General features: G+C 40.5%; 1 protein-coding gene and 1 pseudogene across 1 annotated transcript in view; both read left to right on the forward strand.

Moving 5' to 3' along the window:
* Window positions 1-26910, forward strand: part of PARP4 (poly(ADP-ribose) polymerase family member 4) — a 76150-nt gene that overhangs the window by 47680 nt on the left and 1560 nt on the right. Inside the window, 9 exon segments of the mRNA XM_019749611.2 lie at window positions 2398-2497; window positions 3861-4031; window positions 4310-4390; window positions 5708-5788; window positions 6813-6908; window positions 7485-7607; window positions 14247-15311; window positions 16893-16992; window positions 23050-23182. Coding sequence (XP_019605170.2) covers window positions 2398-2497; window positions 3861-4031; window positions 4310-4390; window positions 5708-5788; window positions 6813-6908; window positions 7485-7607; window positions 14247-15311; window positions 16893-16992; window positions 23050-23182 — 1950 coding nt within the window.
* On the forward strand, window positions 24297-26287 carry LOC141571231 (Y-box-binding protein 1-like; annotated as a pseudogene).

The following is a 26910-nucleotide window of genomic DNA, read 5'->3' on the forward strand; positions in this document are numbered from 1 at the left end:
TGACCTTGGCAGGTTGCTTCATCTCTGTAAATGCAGATGGTGATGCCAACACCTCCCTCATAAGTTTGCTCTGAGGATGACATGACCTCACATGTAGAAAGCACTTAGAACAGAGCCCGCCCATGGCGGGCACCAGATCAGTATTAGTGCTGTTGTTTTGCATAAAAATCTGAATTTCCAGCCTAACCTGAGAAGCCTGAAGACCAGGCAGTGCCAGACACACCTTCTGTGGTAGTTTCTGACAGACTGGGGGGTCCGCTGCCCTGGGGGCCCCACCATCTGCTATGCTCATGATACCTTTCCGGTGAGCTTTCTGTGAGGTTTGTGTTGTCAGACCCTGAGGTGTACAAGAATCTTTCTCTGAGGAGACTAGACGCCATGTTGTTGGAAGTAACTCCCTCCCCTATTATAGTTAGCTTTTCAGATTGAACTGAGCCATATGGCGTAAATATAAGGAAAACACCAAACCCAAGGGGCCAGATTGGTGTTTGCACAGCATGCCTGGCCTGCGCCTGCCTCTGCTCTTCCCCTATGGTCACTATCCTGGCAAGCTGTCACCAGGCGTCCCCCTCCCTTCCCCTTGTTGATGGGTGAGTGTGTCCCCCACCTCCTGCCATGCTTTCCTGGGCCCCTGGCCTCCTCAGGCCTCGGCAGTGGACTGTGGGAGTTGGGGCCCTTGACACCCCTGGATGGCCCTCCCTGCCTGCCCAGAAGGCTACTTTCCTGTCTCTTCTCCTCAGTCACAGCTCCTAGTCCTGTTCTCTGTCGGCATCACAAACCAGTCAGGAAATGTGCCCACTCCACAGCGGCACACCCCCAGGAACTGTTCCTGGACATGGGCTGGCCAGCCCTGAACCTGCCACAGGATGTGTCCCCTCCCTGCCTGAATCAGCACCTGTTCCATCTTCCTGGTCACAGCAACACCTGCCTGCTTCCCAACAGCATGTCAGGGGCCCACTGAGCCAGGGTTCCCGCCTCAGACACCTTGGTGCAGAATGCACTGTGTCCTGTTGATCCCTTCTTTCCTGAGGGCCTACCATGGGACAGACACTGCTCGGTGTGGGCTGAGTACTGTGTGTGGGAGACAGACAGACGCACAGCAATCCAGTACCGTCAAAGGGAGATGGGATCACGAGTGCTAGGAAGGAAGAAAAAGGGGCGCTGTGATGGGGTGACTTTGTGCCAAGTGACAGGACCCAGCCTGAGGGAGCAGGAATTGTTACTGATTTTCTGTCCAGTTTTTAGAATCTTTCTAAATGTTTTTACCTCATTTTACACATACTCATTTGTGTTCAGAAACGCTAGCAAGACATTGTGAGTTCTCCAGGAGGAGAGAATGCCGCCCTGCCAGTTATAACAAGTTGTTCCTGAGTCCAGATGGCAGCACAGGAAAGATCCCCAGAAGCCTCACTGACTGACAGGATTTATAAAATCTGGGCACACTCCAGCCAAACTGTTTCTAGTCAGTGTTGTAATCACCACCAGTTAATTTTGAGGACTGAAAGCAACTCTAATCTTTATCAATATGCTAAAAAATATTGTAGAAATAACTTTCCTAAGCTCTTTTTCTGAAAAGTTATCCATCATTTCTTTAATATTTCAGGAGGAAACTCACTAAGAAGTCATTCTAATAGGTGTAGAATTATTACTGAGAGGAATTTGGTAGGACATTGTCATTTAAATATCAAAGATTGTCTTTGCTAGAATGAGAGTTACTTTTTTTTTTTTAAAGATATTTATTAAAACATAATTAACATACAATTTTAATTTCAGGTGTACACCATACTTATTCAACATTTACATATCTAAAGAAGTGATCACCATGATAAGTCCAGGAACCATCTGACACTGTACCACGCTATCACAATATTATTGACTGTATTCCCCTTGCTGTACATTACATACCCATGACTTACTTCATCAATAAATCAACAAATAACGAAAGTTACTTCTTTATAGCTTTTCCTCTCTACATGTGGATCACAGTTGAAGATGTAGACTTTAGTAACCCTTTGCCAGTTCTTGGTCTTTGGGATCAGATTTACGTAGCTTTGACATCCCTTGAAAGGGGACTGAATCTTTATCCACATTCGGGTGGCTTTTAGGGGTTTTCAGAATCATCTCCCTCCTTCAGTAAATTGGAAGTCAAGAATTTCTGCTTTTTTTCTATTTTGAGAGAGAAGTAAGTGCTCTGATGTCTGGGAGCGTAAGTTACCAGACCTTCTGATGTTTCATCGCGCCTGTCATACGTTTTATTTAACCTTACCTACAGAAGAGTACTTCTGCACGTAGCATCTCTCCTATTGAGTTTTAAGCTGTATCCATGTTGTTAACTGCATGGACTTCATAAACATTTCTAAAATTTCTCACAAACTAACACATTTCAAATGTGATCAGTTCTACAGCAAATCGTCATGTTTTGAGGACTCTGTCCCAGTGTGGTGCTGGAGTATTTGAATATTTTAACTCAAAATCCAAATATAATTGGAAAAAACAGGTACGTTTCTCAAACATCTTATTTCTAGTCGTATGTTTACATGTGGAAATAGTCTTCTTACAAATGTAGTGACAGTAACTTCGGCGTTTTCATTAGTGGAAAGGGGAGCTGGAAGGAGGCACAGCTACCAAGGTGTAGGCCCCACCTGGCAGGAGCACAGTGAATACGGAATTGGGTCATTCGCTTAGCTAGTAGTTTGATTTCTGTTTTGTAAAGTGTCATGGATTGATTTTTTAAAGTGAATTTTAAATTCACTTTAAATATTTTGCTAAAATTAATTTATTATGGCAAAATATCCATAAAATTTGCCATTTTAACCATATTTAAGTGTCCAGCTCAGTGGCATTGAGTACACTCACATTGATGTGCAGCCGTCACAGCCGTCCGTCTCCAGAACTTTTTCATCATCCCAAACAGAAACTCTGTCTCCATTAAACACTAAGTCCGCCTCCCCCAGCCCCTGGCACCCACCCTCTACTTCCTGTTCCTATGAATTTGACCACTCTAGGGACCTCCTGTAAGTAGACTCACACAGCGTTTGTCCTTTTGTGCCTGACTTGTTTCATTTGGCATAATGTCCTCAAGGTCTATCCACATTGTATCAGGTGTCAGAGTATTCTTCCTTTTAAAGGCTGAATAATATTTATTGTCTGCATAGACCACATTTTGTTTATCCATTCACTTGTTGATAGACACTTGAGTTGTTTTCACCTTTTAACTGCTATGAATATTGGCGTCCAAGCATGTGTTCGAGACCCTGATTTCAATTTTAGGTAAATAACTCAAAACGGGAATTGCTGGATCACATGGTAATTCTACATGTAGTTCTTTTAGGAACCGCCATACTCTTGTCCACACAGTGGCCGCACCATTTTACATTCCCACAAGCAACATACAGAGTTGCAGTTTTTCCACATCCTCGCCAATATTTATTTTCCATTTTTTGTTTTTGTTTTTATAATAACCATTCTAATGGGTGTGCAGTTGTATTTCATTGGGGTTTTGATGTTGAACAACTTTCCATGTGCTTATTGGCCATTTGTGTATCTTCTTTGGAGAAATGTCTATTTAAGTCCTTTGTAGAATTAATTTTTATAACTGGAATCTAGTCCATGTCAGAGTAGTATATTAGTAATTAACTAATGGAGTAATTTTCAGATGTTTTGTACATTGAAATTATGTGCTTGTGCTATTATTAAAAATTCTACTTAAAATCTTTTTGGAAAAGGACCCTGTATCAGGAAGGAGGGGGAAAAAAACAAAGAGCTACAAGTCCCAAGGGACAGAATGTAAAATTTAAGCATTCAGTAACCATCTTCTGGATTTAACGCTAAAAGAAGAACCATCTCTCTTGTACAAATAGATAGAGGACCAGCTGACTCGGTCCCGTTCTCCAAGCTGCCACTCTGTCTCCGTGACTTGGCAACAGCTCAGTCCACAGGCTCCAGAGCCCCTGCAGGCCCCCGCCCAGGTGCAGACCTTGTTCGACGGTGACCGGCTCCTGGTCTACGGCTTCATTCCTCACTGCACACAGGTAAGGAGGCACCCAATGTGTGTGCTGTGGGAGGAGCAATGTGCTTTACTGAGAATTTCCTTTCCTTCCCTTTTTCTTTCCTCTTCCCCTCCCCCAAATCATAATATGCTGGCAAATTTTATCCTTCTGGGAACAGAGTGAGTGGTTAACCAGGGGCCCCAGAGAGCCTTTAAATTTCCCTTGAGAGGAGGGAGGAAATTGCTGAAGAAATCACTGTTTAACTAGTGAATACACTCTGGAGTAGAAAAGGTAATAAAGAATTTTTTTCCCCGTTGCAGGCAACTCTGTGTGCATTGATTCAAGAGAAAGAATTTTCTACAATGGTGTCAACTACTGAACTCCAGAAGACAACTGGAACTGTAAGATTCAAAACTTAAACTGTGAACCCGGTGTTTGAAAGTTACAGTAATTTTATCTTTTTGTGTCAAATGCACCATGTGCCTCCTTTGTTGTTGTTTGTCTGTGTTGACATTTCAGTACGAACGAGGATACGTTCCCTCAGTTTCCAATGCAGCAGTTGGTCATCTGGGGTCCCAGGGTCTAGTCATGTCCGTATGGGCTTCAGTAGGTGTGAATAACTGCAAGTAAATTTGGTACATTGTGTATGAAAAATTTTAAGGAGGTTCTCAAAGATGTCCGTGACTCAGTAAAAGTTCAGTGCCGCTGGTCCACCTATGTTCTTTTAAAATGTTAAGTATAACAGTGCTAGACCAAGAGTAAAACATATCTATCGAGGCTGGGTTTGTTTTTTCCACTTTTGGATTAAAAGCAAATGCATTAACACCAAAAATTTTATAGTTGACGTAGTACTGACTCTACTATAGTTAGACCGGGAAAATTCCTAACTCATCTATACTGTATACATGAATAGTTTGCTATTCATAGGAGTATTTGCATACCCAGAAAAACTATTCCCCAGACTTTGCTGGGATTTTTGTTGTTTTGTTTTGTTAAATAAAATACAACTTATTTTTTGGCACTGAGCCTATAACTATAACTTATTACTTACCAGTGATTGATATATAGAACTTAAGGGAATTTTCATATTGTTTTAAAAATTGAATGTAACGTGGAAATAAAGTAAAAGGATTCTACCTGGGAAGAGGTCACTTTTCATAAAAATCACAGTTTTTATAGTTGCGCTTCCTCTCCATATAGTGGTCTGAGCAGTAACACAAGCACAAAAGTAGGAATTCTCATGCACAGCAGACGTGGCCGTTGGAGTTCAGTTCTGTCCCATAATCACCTGGGAGCAGGAGGAGGAAAGCACCCTGCCTGCCCTTCATCGTGGAGACCACAGCCAGGCTTGGGCAGCACGGCGCTAAGCTGGCTCTTCTTCTTACAGTAGAAGAGCAGTTTAAATTTTTTGAAATAAATTGCAGTAGCAAAATGTCCTTTTATAGAAAAGGCACAGAAAACAGATGAGTTGTTGCCAGGGGCTGGAGGTGACAGAATGGGACACAAGGGACTTTTAAGGTGGGGGACTTTTAAGGCTCTGTGTCTTTATTTCAGTGGTGATCACACTACTGTGTACGTTCATTAAAATGCATCAAACTGTGCACCTCAAAAGGGTGAATTTTAGTATGTGTAAATGAAACCTCAGTTTCAAAAATGGTTTCTGTGTATGATTTCAATTATAAGCCATTTGAATCTTTTTTTTTTTTCTGCTTAAACAGATGATTCACAAGCTGACAGCACGAGCTCTGATCCGAGATTATGAAGATGGCATTCTCCATGAAAATGAAACGAATCATGAGGTTCGCTCTTTTCATAGGAAAAACCATTATGCATTGTTTTTGGTTCTTCTTAAATTGATTATCCATCAGCATGTAGCGTGAGGACAGTTGGATGGAGATGCACAGGATTTCGGGGATTGCTGGGCGCTCAGTAGCTGTTTGTTGAATGAATCAACAAAAGAACAGATGTCAGTGGCTTCCTGAGAACTCTATGATAATTGTACCCATCAGAGAGCGGCCAGAGGAGGGCTCAGAGAGCGCCCACTGAGTGCCTATTAGAGACCTCACTGCAGATCTCGTATACTGGCGGTGCTCGTATCCCCTTTTCCTGATGGAAAGCCCAGGTGCAGGATGGGTGGGCAGCATGCCTCAGGACACACAGCGGAGCCCACGTTGGTCCCTCCTGGCCAAAATGGCAGCCCTGCTGGTCCCTCTAGGTTGTGATCTTTAATGAGGTTAGGAGCCTTCGAATTCAATGCCATCCCAAAAAGGAGGTACCAGCGTGCCACACAGGGCCACCAGCCATTTTGCAAACAGTCATAGCTTGTGATACGGTACATGGCCTGTGCCTTCACTGCTCCTTTGCTGCCCTTCCATGAGCAGCCTTGTGTTCTGTTTCCTTGTGGCCCTTTTATCTCGGCAACTGACCAGTCCTGCCACCAGAGGGTCCTAAACAAGTCACTTCACCTCTCCACGCCTTGGAGCCCTTGTCATGAAAATGAGAGGCACAGACTGTCTTTCAAAGACTTTGGAAGCTCAGCATACTCTAGAGTGAGAGTTCTTTGTAAACTACAAAGGGCTCTGGAAATAGAATTATTCTTTCTGCAGTTGATCCTATTTTGCAGAGAATGTTGAGTCATTTACTTGAGATATTTAGACAGGACCATGGACTCAACATTTAGTTTGAAATTCTATATATGAAATGATTTACTTTCTCTAGAAAAACAACACCTTTTGGATGACTTAATACTCATTTAATTGGTCATACATAGCTAAATAGTGAAAAATAAAACAGCATAATTGCATGTGTTTTATTCTATCCTAGATGAAGAAGCAGACCTTAAAGTCTCTGATTATTCAACTCAGTAAAGAAAACTCTCTCATCACACAGTTTACAAGCTTTGTGGCAGTTGAGAAAAGGGTATGTATTGTGGTTAATTTATGTTATTTTATTTATATTTACATATTAACAAAATTACTCTCGCTCTGACTGTCGCTGACAATATCCACGTCCTTGACCTTGAAGAGCAGGCAGGGGCACAGTGGCAGGGTCGTCAGGCCGCAGGCCTCAGCATGAGGGCTCACGGTGACCTCTCAGTGAGATACATGTTATTATTTTTAATGTTATAATTATTAGTTACATGTGTACTTTTAAGATTTACTATAATTTTGTTATGTTTTTGGCATTTTTTATTTTTTATTAATCCAAGATCTTCGAAAAATAGAAAAGGCCTGGGCTTCCCTTACCCACCAAAAAGCTCTTCATCCTTCATCAGTTTAAGGCACTTAGCAGAGCGCCCACATCCAGCAGGAGCTCAGTAAAGAGGAAAATCAGTTTCCGCCTCTTTCTCCCTCACTAGTGGCCCAGGACACGTGATCCAGTCTGACACCCGACCTATTCGAAACCAAACTGTCACAGAGCTTTCGAATGCTAAAGCATCATTTCCTTTGATAATAATGCCTGTTTTATTTTTTACCTAACTGTGATGCAATATAGGATGGTAATGAGTCACCTTTTCCTGCTACTCCAAATATTTTGGAACTTATTGCCAAAGAGGATGTGGATTTCCTGCCATACATGAGTTGGCAGGAGGAGCAGCCAGATGCCATCATGCCACAGGTAGGTGTTGATTACCACATACACTGATACTATGCTTTTGTATTCTTATGGTGGGGGGAACCCTTTGCTAAAATAGCACCCTTATACTTGTATATGCAGAAATATACATATATTGTCTCTGACGATGGAAAATATTTGAACATTTATAAAAAGGCTGTCACATGACTGAGAAAGTCACCATATATAAATGTAAAGTACAAAAAGAACAAGCGTGGTTCTGCTTCATTCAGAGACAAACTGTCACCAGGAAGTTCAAGTCATTTGCTCTCAGTCATATAAAGGTTCATCCTGAAAGTAGTGATAAAAGTCCTAGCTAATAATCTAAACTTACCACCAATATGTTTATGGTTTATAGAGCTTCATACTGTAGCCTTTACAGCCCGAAACATAATAGAAATTGAGAAATGTGACTTTAATAAAAATTGAAAGGCATATTCAAAAGCAAAGAAATAAAACAGTGCTCTTGCTCTTAGGTGTCCAGGTTAGAGAAGTAAAATTGCTAAATCTTAGGAATTTAGAATCTAAGGAAAAAATTATGAGGGGACAAGTTTTGGGAAAATATATGCAGCTTTCATTTTCTTGGATCCATTTTAAAGTTATGATGTGAATTAAGAATATAAAAACACATTAGAGATCATTTGCTTTGCTCATAAAATCATGTTTAGTTTGTTTTAAGATGGTAAATAACAACACAACATCAACAAAATAAAACCACAAATGTTTACTTGCATGACCCAGGGTGTGAATAAACCAACACTGTTCTGAAAATCTGAAATCGAGGAGGTCTTTGAATGGTGTTTCCAAAAAGTGAAAGAGACTTAGGCATATGCTAGATGAAATCCAAAGACAGTGATAAACTGGAAAAAAAAAATTTCCAATAGAGACAGATTTTCTTAATACATAAAAAACTCCCATGAATTAAGAAAAAGATCAGTCATCTAAGCGAAAAACAGGCAAAGGGCTTGATCATAAATAAGGAAATAATGTGGCTCTTGAATGCAGGAAAAGCTGCCCAGCCTCATTGTTGCTAAGAGAAATGCAAATTCAACCTTCAGTGAGATCTATTCTTTTATCTGTCAGGTTGGCAAAGATCAAAAAAGGGAGATGATTGAAAGTCAGTAAAATGTAGTGGTAAGAACACGGGCTGGGGCCGACTTCACTCACATGTGACCTCCTCAGTGCTCCAGGCCGTGTCCTGGAATGGGGTAGTAAGAAAACCTGTCCTACAGGGTTGACGTGGAAAGTGCAGGACCCAGTGCATGTAAACGGTAGCCATCATCACTGGCACAGCCCACAAGCCGATGGCCTAGGAGGTCAGCACAGCCTCTGTGCAGCTCTCAGAGTGAATCAGCGCCTGTGTGTGCTGCTATGGCAAGGTTCCCCAGTGCACTGGTGAGGAAAGCAGCATGGGGAAGTGGCAGTACATGCTACTCTTTGGAAAGATAAAAATTAAAGAATGGACATTCCTTATTTGTTTGGACTTGGCTTATTTGTTCATTTCCTTAATTTCGTATTTCTGTACGTTTCCACTTTTTGGAGAGAGACATTAAGAGCTGGTGAGAGAGCTTGTCTCAGGGAGGTCCGCTGGGTGACCAGGAGGTTTTGAGGGCTGAATTCCTACGGTGAACCCTTTCGTGTGTTTTGAATCTTGTACCATGGGCAGGGATTGGCCACTCACAATATGAATAAACATTAAAAAAACTACAAATAAACAAAAGAGTTTGGGGGAGTGCGGGAAGAGTGGGAGGTGTGTGTATGCTTATCACATTGTTTAGCCAGGCTCAGGGCAGTATGTGTGTTCGCAGCGTTGGCCTGAGGACTTCCAGACCCCACAGTCAGAGAATGTGGCTCAGGGATCGTTAAAGGAAAGGAAAGGGACCGCACTGAGGGGCCAGGACCTGTGTTCTCGCCATCACTCCCACAAGGGGCCATTGGAGTGCCATGATTTGGAAAACATTGATGCACAACTCATAATCAGCTGCTGGCCTTGAAATCGGACAGCCTTATTGTCAAAATGAGCCCTTGAAAATGTATTTTTATTTTAAATATGTGTCAAACACACAGAAAAAAGGTCTGGGTAGATGTATGCCAAACAGAGAGTGGGTATGAGATTCTGTGTGAGATTTTCCTATCCTTCTTTATGTCTACTTGTGTTTTCTAATTTTCTCATAGGGCATGTATGTGTATTGTTTATAAAATCTTTAAATTTATTTTCAAAATTGGCTCTACATTCATTTGCATTTTATTTTACTATAGTGATAATGAATTATTTCATACTAATTTTATAAATGCTCTGGACCTTAATACTTCCATGATCTAAACCTATAAGATGAAAAATTGCAAATTACAAAATTACAGATTAAATTGAGGACTTGATAGTTTGTCATTTTAGCTATAATAATTTTTCTGAATGAACCATCGTGTAATGTAGCCAAAATATTAAAGCCGCTGTGACTCCCACACGATTTATTTTCCTTACCAAAAAGTGACAAGAATTCCACTTGGAGTGGTGTCAGGTCCAGTCCATGGTGGGCAGCCAGAGAGCAGGCCCTGGAAGAGCCCCAGCCAAGGAAGAGGCAGAGACTTTATAAAAATAACTTCCAATCTAATTTTTAAAGGCAGTTATTTTAAAAGTTCAATATTTTAACTATTAGCAACAAATTGAGTGCTCCCACTAAAATTATAGCCCTCTATCTCACCATTCTCTCTCTTGAGGGCCTGCCTTGTCCCTTGTAGATGATGGTGGTAAACATAATTGAAGACCGTGAACTTGAAGGGAGAGAGGAGTAAAGTGAGCAATTTTGGTAAATGGAAGCATCTTGCTGGGAAGTACAACTTTATTCTTGTTTATTTGATAAAATTATTTCTCACATGGTTCAAAATCCAAACAGTACAAAAAGGGAGACTGTGAATCCTTCCAAATTTACTCATTCCCCCAGTGCCCCTCCCCACAGGCTCCCAGGCTTATTGGCTCCTCGTGATTTCTTTCTGTGATGGCACATGCATATATGAGCTAAATATGAACTTTCCCATCTGTTTACAGGCATATACTATATACAGTGTATTCTGCACACACTGTTCTATACATTGTTTTTAATCTGTACCTTGGAGGTACATGGAAGAGCGGCTTCTTTATTTTTATAGCTGAATAGCATTCTGTCATATGGATGCACTAGAATTGATTAAGCCACGTCCTTTATCAAGGGGCGTTAAGTTTGTTTCCTGTCTGTAACAAACCCTGCTATGGGAATAACCTTGCACAGGTGTTATTTCCCACGTGTTGTAGTGTGTTTGTAGGCGTTTACAAGCCAACTTCAAAAGCCAGAGGATATGTGCATTTTAAGTTTTAAATAGCTAGGGAAACTGTGCTAGTGACCATGATGGAGTAATATCATGCATTTAGGAACTGGCTGTATTCTCCCACCTTAAACAACTAAAAAATATGTGACAAGCATATTTGACTGGACAAAATATATGAAACTGGTTTTCAGACAGAGCAGGACCGAGCTCCTTCAGAGGTGAACATGAATAAGGCAAGTCCTGAGATTGTCAGCTCACTGCCTGGGAAGAGTCCCCAGACAGTAGCCCAAGGATGGCAGTAGCTCAGAGCCTGGTAGTGTCTCTGAGTTAGGGGGACAGAATGGGGATCAGGCAGGCAGGATGGCTAGAGTTAGGCAAAGTACAGAGAGGGGAGAACGGCACAGACCGAGCCCCCAACACCTTCAGGGGGTCCCTTTCTAGTCCTCGGCCTAGTCCTGATCAGTGTGTGTGAGAGGGAACAACTGAGGCAGTGAAAGCAGCACCAGACAGAAGCGGGCAGGACCATCATCCCTGCAGCCCATACAGGCTAGGAATAGTTTGCACGCCCACCACCAGCATGCGAAGATCTAACAGAACGTCCAGGAGGCAACTGCTCCAGACCAAAGGCCAAAACAAAGTATCCAGACTAAAAACTATTATCATCCCACCTGAAATGCAAGACTCAAAAGTGTCAAACTATTTCCAAGTAAATAAACCACGTCCCAGAACCAGGCTCTAGACCGTGTAAATGGATTTTTTAAAATTTCAGCACCTCAACAGTGTAAAATTGACATGTCTAGCATCCATTTAAAAATTACCAGGCAGGCAAAGAAGTAGAAAGATGATCCATAATGAGGAGAAAAAAACAATAAAAACAGACAAAGTTATAATAGAGGTAGTAGAAAGGGTATTAAAACAGCTATTATAAATATGCTCTATGTTCAAAAAGACAGAGGGAGGACTGAGCATGTTAACCAGAGATATGGAAGATAAAAACAGATCCAAATTGAATTTCTAAAGATGAAAAATATTGTGTCTGAGATAAAATATACCAGATGTGACACACAGCAATTTAGGCACTACAGAAGCCCTTCGTGATGTGAGCTGCAAAATTTATTTCCTAGTTTGTCTTTTGTGTTTTTTATTCCTTTAGGCTTATTTTTATTGTTAGATTAAGTTTACCAAAAACAATTCCAAGCATCAATGATTTCATGTTTTTTCCTCACTTAAAATTCAAGCTACTTCAGAAAGAGGGTGGAGGGAAAAAAAATAGAGATTTAAAAAACACCCTTGTCAAATAGCACCTTGTAGAATACACAAAACATGGCATTCCTTTCAGATTCCAAAGGAAGCGTTTCGAACATTAAAAATACAAAAACGGATAGCTATTTAAATGTGCTTTGCTTTTATATGACCTTGCATTGAGTTTTTAAGTGGGGTGAACACTTTGTATGCAGATTTTAAAATTCACTTTTGAAAAAGCAGAAACTACACTTAAAATTAATTGACCTCAGATATAGCACAGAAGAAAAGAATCATCTTAAGAAATGCTTCAGAGATCTGGCACTAAGGACTTGAAGCATAAACTGGTGTGGTGAGAATACAGATGACCTCCAGGATGAGGTGTTCAGCCAAGTCACATTCCAAGACTTTTGAGGTTCCGAGTCAATCTCTTAATTGGTGGATATCAATTTATATGATTCATCCTCGAGAACAGAGTAGCTTTCGTATTAAATATTGTGGAAATAGGGAGAATGCTACAGATACAATATACATGCTTTGGGAAGTAACCTTCCTGGAAATTTTATATAAAACCATCTTGACTTGCCTTTTGTATTTTGATGTTACTTACCTTTTTGTCATACAGGTTTTTAACGGAGTCACATTTTTTGTTGGTTTTTAAAAATTTTATTGGGGAACAGTGTGTTTCTCCAGGGCCCATCAGCTCCAAGTCGTTGTCCTTCAATCCAGTTGTGGAGGGTGCAGCTCAGTTCCAAGTCCAGTTGCCATTTTCAATCTTAGTTGCAGGGGGCGCAGCCCACCGACCATCCCATGTGGGAATTGAACCGGCAGCCTTGTTGAGAGCTCACGCTCTAACCAACTCAGTCATCTGGCCGCCCCTATAGTCATGTTTTTTAATCTTTGGGTTTCTTGGTTCTGTTTTGTATCTTTTTTTTGTCATGCATAGAAATACCTTCCTGCTCGGAGATTATGCTGTTTAAAAATTTCCTCTTATTTATTTCTTTAAATGGATTTATTGTTTCATGTTTACATTTAATTTTTCACCCAATTGAACTCTCCTATATAATAGGAAGTATAGAACCAACTTCATTCTTTTGGAGATGGCTGCCCACTTTTCCCGTTTATTGAGTAATCCTTTTTTCCTCCCATTGACTTGAAATGCCATCTTTAACATCTAAATTCCTACATGTTTTAGGATCGTTGCTGGACTATATATTCTGTTCTGTTGATTTGTTATAATTATTGTAACTTCACAAATGCTGTAACAGATCTAGCCCATCACCATTGTTCTTTTTCAGTTTGCTTATCTAATTAAGAACATTTTTTACCAGATAAATATTATTTTTAACTATTACTTTGAAATGTGTGTGTTGTCATATGTTCTGCAGTATTAATTATTTAAATGTATATACTTGAAACTTGACTGAGTTGGGAAAGTTTTTAAATAGCTCTTTTAATTGGTAAAATTAGAGGCTAGCCAATTCCAAAATACCTCAAGGACCTGTAATTCATATAAAACTGGATTTTATTTGCATGCAACTTTTTAAGGAATATTTAAATTGTATTCAAACAAGTAGTAACAGCACCCTTCATTCTCTTTTGTTGTATATTTTGTTTATATCCTGGTATAAAGATATATTCATTTAGTTAAAGCTTTTGAAAAAATTTTTTTCCATGTTCTCATTTTCTTAATATAACTAGCATACAGTAAAGGACTGGAATAATTTATTTCAAATTAGCAGCTTATTTTAGGGCTAATTCATATACTATGATATTGCTAGTTGTAAATCTTGGGTAAGGCACTTCTAGGGTCCTCAGTTAAAATGAAGGGTGTTAAAATTCTGTGATTGTGAGAACCAAGAGAGAGTAAGATCTGTGACAGAGGGATTTACTGTTGATATTCTCTCCAGATCTTAGATTCCATATGTGTTTAATGAGGGCGTTTCACTTAAATGATCTTGACTAGCTCCTCTTTTCAATGCCCTGGGATAGGTAATAGCTTGACTATTGGGAAGGCAGCTATGAGGAAAGACATTTGCTTGGTTGTTCATTTTATCCTGTGTTTTCCCTGACATCACACTTTTTTCTTCTGGGCAGCCTCCTTCAGCATCCTCTGAGTGGCACGAAGAATTTAAACGTAAACGTTTGACTAAAAGAAAACTTAAGTCACCTAGAGTGGAAGTTTTTGAAGATTTGGAAGTTCTTGGCTTAGGTTCCCAACAACCAGAAGACTCTTTAACACTTCATTTTGAACGTAGAGATGTGGAAAAGCCATTGGATTTAAGTCAGATGTTTACAGAAGCCATTTCACCAAAAATGGCTGTTCCCAAGTTTTTTGGTGCTCCTGGTTCAGCCCGTTTGCTAGCTGCCCCCTCTGCTGGATTTTCTTGCCCCCGTCCTCCCAACTTGCTTCCTCAGAGCCCTCTTTTTGGTTGTGTTGGTTGTCCCAAAGAGTTTGGTCCATCTAAGAATGACCAAGGCCTTGAGACTGGCCGTCGTACTGACACTTCCCGTGTGTGGGGTTTTCCTCCCAGACTGCCACCTTTTGAATCTTCTCCTAGTTTGGCTCTTTCAGCTGCCTCGCTTAGCTCCAGACAGTTTGAGCTACCTAAAATTGATGATGACCTTGACAGCTATGGTTGTGCTGACATTTCCCATGAGTTGGACTCTCCTCCACAGAAGAATTTTTTGTTGTCTCCTATGCCTCCTCCCCCTCCTTCCCTTTCTCTACCGGCAGGGTTTAGCTTTCATCCTCTTCCTCATTCCTCTCCTTTTCATTTCCCAAATTTCCCAGCTCCCTTGAGCACCAGTTACGAGCAGCCAGTACAATTAATGGATCTTGATATTGAAGCCAGAATTGCTTCATCAGATTCTCCCCAACATGTAGATCTGGTTGCCTTAGGTTGTTCTGACACAGAAAGTGTTGAACGTTTGTCTTATTCTTCCCAATATGCATTTTTGGGTTGTGAAACAGAAAATGAAAATTCTTTTGAAACAGAAAGATTTCTGGAAAGTAGCCTTTTTAAAGGGCTGGCAAAATCTGATAGAACAAGAAGAGATTTTCCTGCAAGCTTTCGGGCACTAAAAGACGACGACACAGTCTGCAAACAAAGCTGGAGGAATTCTGTGCCTTGGAGTGACCTCTTCAGTCTGCAGACTGAGGTATTAGTCTTATTTCTCCTGCGTCTGTGGTGAATTTGCTTCATCATTTAGAACAGTGCTACTCAAAGTAGCTGGTCATCAAACTGTGTATGAGCAGGCCGTAGTGAGTTAAGGGACTTGAGCCAGAATGTAAATCAACACATTGCTTCCTTCACTGAGAAAATCTTGCTTAAAAAGAGGGGGGATGGCGGGGCGGCAATTGAACAATACTGTGTGCTCGATGATTGTTGTTTATCTATTTACAACCGTTAGGCCAGAATAACAGGCTTGTGAATGTTAATATTCCTCAGTTGAAAATTAGCCTCCCAGAATGGGTCAGCGGGTAAGACCTTAATTCCCTAGGTTCTAGAACTGATGAATTGCAAGTCCCGTAAACGCCCCAGTGTGAGGTAGAGCACAGGTGCTGTGAGTGTACTCCAAGTATTTTCACAAATGGTCTTGGGAATGTTAGTCAACATGTAAGATTGTGTTAGAGCTAATCGTTCCATTTGTAAAGTTAATAAACAAATACCTCATCAATTTAGCTCCTGCACAGGCACCAGGACCCACTGTCACACCTGTAATTATTTTTTTTGCTGCAGTTTAGTAGCAAAAGCCACGTGATTTAGTATAAGACTAAATTTGAATCCCAGCCCTGTCACTTTGTGATTTGGGGCAAGTCAGATCCTAGTCTCGGTTTCTCATCCATATAATGGGAATAATAACAGTGTCTACCTTGAAGTCTAAACAAGATGGTAACAGCTGCCCAGCTCCCTTAACTGAAGGAATGTATGTGAAAGCAGTGTAGGAAGCAGGGAGCAACCACTGCTATCTGTGGACCCTGGAGCCAGACTGCTGGGGCTTAAGTCTTGACTCTGCTGCTTGTTGGCTGTGTGACTTTGGACAAGTTCCTTAACCTCTCTGTTCCTCAGTGTCCTCAATCTGCAAAGTGGGTATAATAATAATTCCACAGGAGTGGCTGAAAAGATAGAACAGCACCTGGCTGTTCAATGCCGGTTGGCACATACAGTCACTGCTGTTATTTTCAAATTATTGCCGTAGATCCTTTCACATGCCCACCTGCGTATGATATCACCCTGGGGCCCAGAGTCTGTCTACTTCAAGCAGTGACTCTTAGCTGTGTTGGGTGGGGGACAGTGAGCACAAAGAAGGTAGTTTTGAAGCGCATGTTCAACATAATTTTATATTTAGTAAAAAATTGTCATTTGCATGTTTCAGACATTGTAAGGGCACATGTTTAATGTTGAATGAAAGGATTGGTGCTATTTAAAAGTCTGAGAAACATTACTTCAAAGCATTGCTATAAGAAAAAAATACGTACTACCATTGTTAAAAATCTCTACACATGAGCCTCTTTTCAGACTTTTTATAAATGCCACCAGATGCTTAGTGTCCATAGTATCTATGAGATTCCCAACAACACTGTGTCACTAGTATTTGAAGAACTTTGATTTTACAGTAATAAAAATTTTAGAAGTGTTTTAAACTGAATTGAACTAATTGGAAACTTACTCATCCCATAACTTCTTACAGGATAAAATTTGAAGAATGTGGCTTAAACTTGTTTTCTTAACTTCATAGGATGGCTTCTGGAAACTTACACCAGAATTGGGATTTATATTAAACCTTAATACAAATATTTTAAACAGCTTTCTTAATCAAAAAGGCATTCGTTCTCTAGGTAAGTCACTGTTTTTCTATTCACTAAATGACATGCTCTTAATTGTTATATATTTTTTTAAACTAGTATAGTAATACGTATAATAATTATGTAAGTTGCATCGGAATGGAATTATATTTGTTAATCATCAAAGGAAACAGATGACTAGTAAGATCTAAAATCTTAAGCAGCTTAACACAAAGATTACTCTCGCCCACATCACAAGTCAGTATTGGCCAGCAGGGAAGTGCCACTCAACATGGTCATTTCCAGACCGTATTGGGCTCTGCCGTCACCAACGTGTGTCTTTAAAATTACTCTGGTGGAAAGAAAAGAAGAAAAAAAGATGACTCTGGCATCATCTACCTGGTAGACAGGAGGGAGAGAGAGAAAATGTAGCAAGAACTAGTCAGAGTCCCACCCAGAGGCATCTCCCTAAATGTGCCAGGAAGAGAGAAGAGCTTTGGGGACCACGGGTCAGTCTCCCCAGCACTAGCTGTTCAAGCTCTCTGGACGTGTTTCTTTTTATGTCAATGAACGGGATGGACAAGGAGGTCCTAGCCATCCTCAAAAAGCGAGTGGTTTGAAGGGCAAGTGCTGGCTCTAGATTAAGAGATTTTTCCAAAAGAAAATAAAGATTATTAAACAACGAGCCAGTATTCATTGAACAGCAGTTGTCTGTCTACTCCGCCATCACCTCTGTAGTGTCAGGGTTTTCAGGTTCCAGGCATGTTCCAGGGTCAGCAACTCTTCGCCTATTTGACTTGCACTAGACTGAAAAAGGGTTTATTAAAATGTATGTAAGGAGAGAGTTTTAGAATGACAGAAGAGCTTGTACCTGACCAACGAATGGTCCTGCCAGTAACATTTACTAGCCCTGGACAAACTATTTGAAAGCTGCTCTCTGAAGGTCTGGAATACAATTAAGAAAGCAGGCAGAAACTGGAGGGGACACGGTCCTTGAAAGAAGGGAAGTAACCACGTTGATCCGGTTTTTCACTTGAAGGCGCTTCTCAGTTCCTGAGGCACAAGGGGGTTAGAACTGAAACAGAAGGTCTCAATGGGACGACGGCATAGGGGTCAGAGTTCCAGCTGCCAGAGTGGCTGGAAGTTAAGGGCGAAAATCCTAGAAAGAGGGGAGCTCTGAAATCTGCACACAAGTTCCATCAGTCCTTGGCTGTCCCCTGACCTTGAGGTCAGGGCATGACCTCAAGGAATTCAGAAAAAAGCAAGAGCTGAGCAAAGGTTTCAGCCGCTGCCAAGTGCTGGGGAAACAGAGTTTGGTTTTCAAATTACTGCAAAATAGAGAGGCTTGATATACATCTGAAGCATTCCACTAAAACCCAAAAGGACCATATAAGGACCACGTCTAATGACTGAGCACTATACCCATCCCCAGATGTACTTTTTAATCAGTGGTGCTGGGACAACCAGACAATAAGGGGAAAAGTACACTTTGACTCTTTACCTCACACATACTCAAAAATCACTTCCAAATAGATTGAAGACTTAGGTGTAAAAGGGAAACCATAAAACTTCTAGAAGAAAATATGGGAAAGTATCTTTGTGATTTTAGGATAGGAAAGATTTTTTAAAACTTTTTATTTTGAAATAATTTTAACCTAGACGAAAAGTTGCAAATATAGTACAAAGAATTCCCATATACCCTTCACCCAAATTCCCCAGACATTAACATTTGGAAACATTTGATTTATCATTCAGAGAGGAATTTCTTAATGCAAAAAATATGCACAAACCATAAAGGAAAAAAATTATTAATTGAAAGCAAGCTCAAAGAGATATTTGCACAGACATGTTCATAGCAGCATTATTCACAATAGCCAAAAAAGTAGAAGTGACCCAAATGTCCATTGATGACTGGATAAAGAAAATGTGATATATACGTATAATGGAATAGTAATCAGCCTTAAACAGGAAGGAAATTTTGAGACGTGATACAACATTATGCTAAGTGAAATTAGCCAGACACAAAAGGACAAATACTGTATGATCCCACTTATATGAGGGACCTAGAGTAGTCAAGCTCCTAGAGACAAAGCAGATGGTGGTTGCCAGGGGCTGGGAGGAAGTGGGAATGGGGAGATAGTGTTTAATGGGGACAGATTTCAGTTTTTCAAGATGAAAAAGTTCTAGAGATGGATGGTGGTGATGGTAGCATGAATGTGAATGTAATTAATAGCACTGAAGTGTACATTTCACAATGGTTAAAATGGTAATTTTTATGTTATGTTTATTTTACTACGATTTAAAAAAATTATAAATGACCAGTTTATATTTGGGTGTTTGTTATATTATTTATACCCTATAAATATATTATCAGTTGTATCTACTCAGTATTTAATTTTAATTTTAATTTTAATTTTTTTTTTTGGGGGAAGGGGAACAGGACTTTGTTGGGGTACAGTGTGTACTTCCAGGACTTTTTTTCCAAGTCAAGTTGTTGTCCTTTCAGTCTTTGTTGTGGAGGGCACAGCTCAGCTCCAGGTCCAGTTGCCGTTGCTAGTTGCAGGGGGCACAGCCCACCATCCCTTGCAGGAGTCGAACCGGCAACCTTGTGGTTGAGAGCCCGCGCTCCAACCGACTGAGCCATCTGGGAAGTAGCTCAGCTCAAGGTGCCATGTTCAATCTTAGTTGCAGGGGGCCGGAGCCCACCATCCCTTGCGGGATTTAGAGTTGAACCGGCAACCTTGTGGTTGAGAGCCCACTGGCCCATGTGGGAATCGAACCGGCAGCCTTTGGAGTTAGGAACACGGAGCTCCAACCACCTGAGCCACCGGGCCGGCCCTCAGTATTTAATATTTTTTAATTTAAGTGTATACTTGGGAAGATTTGAGATATATTTTTGAAAAAGAAATATCAGGCTTTAATGGGTTGGATGTAGGCAGTTGAGAGGGATGTTTGAGTGTGGGAAGGGAAAACATCAACTGTAGACTGAGCCTGGAAAACTGCTAATAGAATTATGGTTTGGACATTTAAAGTCTGACATACCTGGTACACATTGGAAAGAAAGCCGTACTTGGTGATATGAGACTAGAGCTCAGGAAGAGGTATGAATGGTAGAGACTTTGGGGGAGTATCAGTATTTGAAGCCGTGGCCCATGGGCTTGTATAAGGTCACCAAAAGAAAGAGAGTCACCTAGAACAGAGGAGAGGATGTAGGGCCGTCCTTGGGCACACCACTATCTAGTGGTCACACAGAACAGCAGCTAGCAAAGAGACTGAGCAGGAACTGCAGAGAAGTAAGATGGAAGCTAGAGAGTATGGTGTCACCAGGTGCCAAGACGTAAAATTTCTTTATGGGTTTTCCCACTGTTGCTTTGTATATCTCCAGATTATCCATGGTATTTTTCTGTATGTGTGTGCTTTTCTGCCTTTTTCCTCTATGTGTAGTTTCAAGATGTCTGATTTTTTTCCTGTGACTTGTTTTTATATCTCTCTATCCGGCTTTCTCTTTTATCTTCATCTTTGTTTCTCTTTTATTTTTCCTTCCCCTTCTGAATTTATTTTTTAAATGACTCTGATATAACATTTAGGTATTTTATAATTTTATTATTTATGATATTGTTGAATAGATTTATATGTTGTTTATTATTCTTTATGTTGTCAGTTCAATATTTGCTTATTATTAATATCACTTAAAAATTAGTCTAAGATTTCACATGTACTACTCCAAAAGAACTCAACTAAATTAAACTGCCTCCATTTTTTCTTTTGTCTCTGTTGATTTTCTTTTGTAGAATAGTGGATTGGTTTTGTTGCTTTGTATGATTTTTATAATTTTAATCAATTCCATTTTTACGTATTGAGAAAATGATATCATTTTATAAGTAGTTTTGGCTCTCTCATTGATTTAAAACTGTATATGCAGATACGTACATATTATGCACAGATCCTTTTGTCTTTAAACCCAAATTTGTATATTATTAAATATAAGACAATGTTTTGTCAAAACCACTGTCACCCAGAAAAGGAGACATATTTGAGTCTTCTACAGATATTTTGTATTGTAAGGTGTTCTCTTAATTACTTTATTTTGAATAACAAAGTGTCAGTTGAAAGCACTCAGCCTGAGATGGCCTGAATTAGTGCAGATTTTGGATACTTAGAGAAATTATCTCACAGAAATCCTGAAAAAGGAAGTAAAACTTTAACACAGGTTTATTATTTCTTAGAAAATGAACTGAAAATTGCAAGAGCTGAGGGCTGTTTAAGGCACTTATTGAAGATAACTTTGAAAAGCAATGTCCCTCGTGGGAATGGAGATCCCAAGATCAGAATAATGTTTACTTGTGAAGAGCTGGGGAATGGGTTGGAGGACAAGGGGGGCCTTCAACTTTATGGTATATTTTTTCTTTTAAAAGAGAGAAATTTGAAGCAGATGTGGGAAACTGTTAAAAGTTGACCTGTGATGTGGTGATAGGGATATTCATATTATTCTCTTTACTTTTCTGCATGCTTAAAATATTTCGTAATCAAAAACATTAAGTGGCTGTCTTGTGATGCAGACAGTGCTGCTACATGTCAAACATCTTAGATGGAAATAATGATGATTTACCTGGGAAACCATTAGATGACTCAGTGTGCCGTAATGATGAAGAAGATTGTAGGAGAGGAAAACTAACTTTCCCTCCTCTACCCTGCTAGGTTCTTGGCTGAGACCCTACCCCCACCCCCACCCCCATAATAAAAGACAGATGAACAAGAGAAATACAAGCTATTTTAATTACGTACAAATGGGAACCCCCAAAAAGATAGACGAAAGGCAGCCAGGCAACTGAGCTCAGGAAGGGGGTAGAGGTAGGGGTCTAGGACCTCAAAGAGGGGGAGGTAATTCACAGGAAGATGAGATGGGGCAATGTCTGTTTACCAGTAAACAAATATTTGCCCTGCCATGGACATATGTCTCTCAGATGAAAGAGTTATCTCTGGAATAGCGCTCTTCCTGGTCTGACAGGCCCCTTTCTAATTTCTTTTAGGCAATTAAGGGGAGTAGGGGTTAAAAAGCTTTTTCTGACTCTGCTGGGTCTTGATAGCCTTCAGCTCAAAATTATCCACAAGCCAAAGTAGTACATTCTAGGGTGGCTTGTTCTGAACCCCACCCCCTCAAGATAGATGTGGAAAGTTTGGTTTCATGAAATGTGAGATTGGAAAAATATTTGAAATCTTATTTTTTATGTAAAGTGATTTCAAATATATGACTTGCATTTTAAAAAATAAAAACCAGTTATCAATTTCTGGATTCGGTATACGTAAACATTCATTTTCAATTTTGTTTTTTTCATGATGTAGTAAAATATCTTGATTTGGATAAATAACACTGGTTACCTATAGGTACTATTAAAATAATCTAGGAGAACAATTTAATTGGTCTAAAAAATTTTATTTCATACTTCATGAATAGGACAGTCTCCACTCTCGAGTGCAGAGATCTACAAAGTAAGGGGAAAAGCCTCCAAGCTTTTTGTAGAAAGAGGCAAACAGGAAACAAGGAAGAAGTACTGGTTTTAAGTTGATCGGCTGGGGTTGCAAATCTGAACTTATTTAAAAAGATCAAGGGACAAAGAAATAAGTATAGAGCCCAGTTGGCTTGAAATAATTCGATACACTGGTCTTAGCAGCCATATCAATTGTTTATCTGTTGTGTATTTAGGTTTTCTCTTCTTAGCTATTTGTAGCCGGAACCTAGAAGCTGAATTCCTTCTGCATAGTTCTCACATATCTGGTTGTTTAACACGTTGTGTACGGATCACGAGAATCTTCACGAGGGATTTAAACCCCGCCGTACGCAACGTGTTAAGATGGCAAGGAGGGGAGCTCTGATCTCATTCAGTTTCCTAACAACCATCAGGGTAATATGATAGGCACATGTTCCAGTCGTCCTCATTTTTTATTTCAGTAGTAGGCTAATGAAGGACCATGAAAAGTATGACAGGGTTTTACAATCTGCTAATGTGTTATAGTTTAATGCTATTGTAATTCTTTAATAAAACTTTTATAATTTGGCACAGTTTGAGGTGCAGAGTTTCCAACAGACATAAAAGAGTTTTCCACTTTCAGGTATAAAAGGAAGAGAACGCCTTCTGGACCTGATCGCCACACTTCTGGTACTACAGCTTCTTCGCACCAAGTTGGAACAAGAGGGAATAGTCTTCAAATCCCTGATGAAATTGGATGATGCCCCCATTCCCAGGTTTTTTCTCATTTTTTTCCATTTAAAATATATATATGTGTGTGTGTGTATGTGTGTGTGTGTGTGTGTGTATAATGTAATATTTACCTATTTTTTCCATTTAGCTTATAGCAGTAAGCAACTTACTTACATTTTCAACCATTTCTGACCTAAACCTTGTAAGAGGCTACATGGAATTGTAAGTACAAAGAGAATGTCTCACCTGCACTCTTCTATCACCAGCAGGGCACAGACAGTATTTTTGCCTCTTCAGTTGCACAGGAAACTGGATGGAGGTAGAGAGTTGAAATGTAGCTTACACTGGAGCCCAGAACTTTGGCTCCTGGCTTAGTATTCTTTTCACTATAGTATGTGGATTCTATGTGCTTTTGTAAAATCCTCAATAAGATTGTTGGGACCAGGCCTGTTCCCAACAATTGCAGTGCCTGGGACAAATGGAAACCCACCTACTATAAGTCTAAGTATTTAAAAGTTATAAATCAAACTAGCAAATTGTTAAATAAAACATGTTCTAAAGTTTTACCTTGACAAATCCAACTCATTACCACCTAGACCAGGTTCAAATTTAGAATTCTGGAATCACTTGAAGTTTTTTTTTATTATTATTTTTTAAGATTTTGTTGGGAAAGGGGAACAGGACTTAATTGGGGAACAGTGTGTACTTCCAGGCCTTTTTTCCAAGTCAAGTTGTTGTCCTTTCAATCTTAGTTGTGGAGGGTGCCATTCAGCTTCAAGTTGTTGTCCTTTCAGTCTTAGTTGTGGAGGGCGCAGTTCAGCTCCAGGTCCAGTTGCTGTTGCTAGTTGCAGAGGGCGCAGCCCACCATCCCTTGCTGGAGTCGAACCAGCAATCTTGTGGTTGAGAGGATGCACTCCAACCAACTGAGCCAGCCAGGAGCTCAGCGGCAGCTCAGCTCAAGGTGCCATGTTCAATCTTAGTTGCAGGGGGCACTGCCCACCATCCCTTGCGGGACTCGAGGAATTGAACTGGCAACCTTGTGGTTGAGAGCCCACTGGCCCATGTGGGAATCGAACTGGCAGCCTTCGGAGCCAGGAGCATGGAGCTCTAACCGCCTGAGCCAACAGGCCGGCCCCTCACTTGAAGTTTTATGCCAAAATGTGGCCATGTGGAGAGAGAGCCAGTTCTGGGGCCCTGGCCACTAGCCCTTGGCTGATCCTGGTACCGCAAGAAGTGGCCTCATGTGCACCTATGAGTACCACTTACCCATCAAAACTCCATCCATACCCCATGCAAATGGCCACCTTCTGTACACACACACACGCACGCACGCACGCACGCACGCACATGTGCAACTTGCTTATGCTTTTTTTTTAAGACGGGGAAAGCTAATAAAACTATTATTTATAGAGGCGGAGATGTGGATGAAAGCTAGGTTTCTCCTAATATACCTCATTTTACGGTTTGACTTAGAAACTGTAAATATTTTACATACTAAAGGTCAGATGTCAGAGAATAGAGGTCACACATGTTAATTATCCATGGGGTGCACTCAGCAGTGTCTGGGATACCAGCAAGTAGATCGCCAGACAAAACGGGGAGGGGCCAGACTCATACAATAAAGGGCATATGAACCAAGGACAATGTGCAGAGCTTCTTTGGATCTGATTGAACAGAATCCATTGTATGTTTAAAAAAGACAATTAGGGAAACAAACATTACCTGGATATTTTGTGATATTAAACAATTATTTATAACTATTTTTAAGTGTCATGTTTAAGAAACAGTTCTTATCCCTTAGAGATACATATTTACAGATGAAATTAAAATAAGACCTATTTTTACCCTCTCACAAAGGCTGATTATATTCTGTATTCCCAACAGCATCAAACACAAAATAGGTACTCAGAAAATAATTGATAATTTTACTATATGTAAGTTATACCTCCATTTTTTTTAAAAGAAGCAACACCTTCTCATTAAGTTTGCCAAAATAACTCCTTGAGAAAGATGGAAATTACTAAATGAATATCAAGAAAAAACCTTCAGAGAACTAGTAGATGGGACTGGAAAGTTAGTGTTTTATTTAATAGGCAAAACCAAAAAGGCACTTAATCTATTTAGATCTTTTCCACCTATGATAGCCACTACAACAAGTATTAATAACTTTGAACCTACTTTTGAATTGCAAATCACAAAGTATTAAAGCAAGATTTTAGAGTTTGCTCGGTAGCAGGAGCGGAGAGCGGACCCTAGAGCCCTGAGCAGCCCCACAGCCGCTGCCGCCAGCCTAGTTCCCATCGCACCCCGGCAGGAGCCGCAGCTGCGGCAGCCAGTCTGAGGCCTCAGGCCCAAGCCGCCATCCCAGCAGCCCTGAGCAGCGAGGCAGAGACCCAGCAGCCGCCCCCGCCCTAGCGCTGCTGACACCAAGCCCCGCACCAGGGGCAGCGGTGCAGGGAGCGGCAGCCTTGCTTAGGCGGCGCCTGCTGGCGGGGACAACGTCATCACAACGAAGGTTTTGGGAACAGTGAAGTGGTTCAGTGTAAGAAACAGATATGGTTTCATCAACAGGAATGACACGAATAAAAACGCCTTTGTACAGCACACTGCCATAAAGAAGAGTAACCCCAAGAAGTGCCTTCGCAGTGTAGGAGGTGGAGAGACTGTGCAGTTGGATGTTGTTGAAGGAGAAAAGGGTGCGGGGGCAGATGTCACAGGCCCTGGTGGAGTTCCGGTGCAAGGCAGTCAATATGCAGTAGACCCGAACCGTGACAGATGCCATCCACAGGGCTCCTCCACCCAATTACCCCCAGAATGACCAGAACAGTGAGAGCCGAAGGCCAGGCCCAACCGTGCCGACCCTACCGCAGGCGGCGGTTCGCACCATGGGGAGACCCTATGGGCGACGACCACAAATTCCAACCCTCCTGTGCAGGGAGAAGCAATGGAGGGTGCTGACAACCAGGGTGCAGGAGAACAAGGTAGACCCGTGAGACAGAATATGCATCAGGCTATATAGACCGGGATTCTGCAGGAGCCCTCCGACCCACCCTCTGAGAATTCGTCCACTCGGGGGCTGAGTAAAGGCCGGCTTACCCTCTACTACCATCCGGTTTAGTCATCCAACAAGAAGTGAATATGAAATTCCAGCGATAAGAAATTAAAAGATTGGAGCTAAAGACCTTAAGTGCTTGCTTTTTGCCCGTTGATGGGATCACTAGCACTATCTGCGTTATTTATGTAGCACAGGGTTTTTATTATTTTTATCCAAAGACGTCTCCTTTTGGTAATGACAAACGTGTTTTTAAATAATTTAAAAAGTCTGTTTTTCTCTCAATATATCTTGAAAAGTTTTTAAATTGTTTCATATCTGGTCAAGCTGAGATTTTTAAGAACTTCATTTTTAATTTGTAATAAAAGTTTACAAGTTGATTTTTTCAAAAAAGTCAACGAACTGCAAAACCTGTTAATAAAGTCTTAAATAATTGCCTTTGTGTTAAAAAGGAAAAAAAAAAAGCAAGATTTAAAAAAATAAGAATATTCCATCACATTGCTCTTACTATATTGTTACTGTGAGAGCAAAAGGGTTTGTCAGCACTTTAATAAATAAAACTATTTGAATAATTTTTATTTCCTGTTTATTGCCTATTTAAAATTTTTCTTCCTATTTTTCCTGCTTCATGGTGTACATAACATTAATGCCATAGCGCAATGCATGGAGATGTATGTACAAAATTTTCATACTAGTGAGAGGGTCAGTCAAAAGTTCAGA

Source organism: Rhinolophus sinicus, linkage group LG04 (assembly GCF_036562045.2).
Source record: "Rhinolophus sinicus isolate RSC01 linkage group LG04, ASM3656204v1, whole genome shotgun sequence".
Taxonomy (NCBI): domain Eukaryota; kingdom Metazoa; phylum Chordata; class Mammalia; order Chiroptera; family Rhinolophidae; genus Rhinolophus; species Rhinolophus sinicus.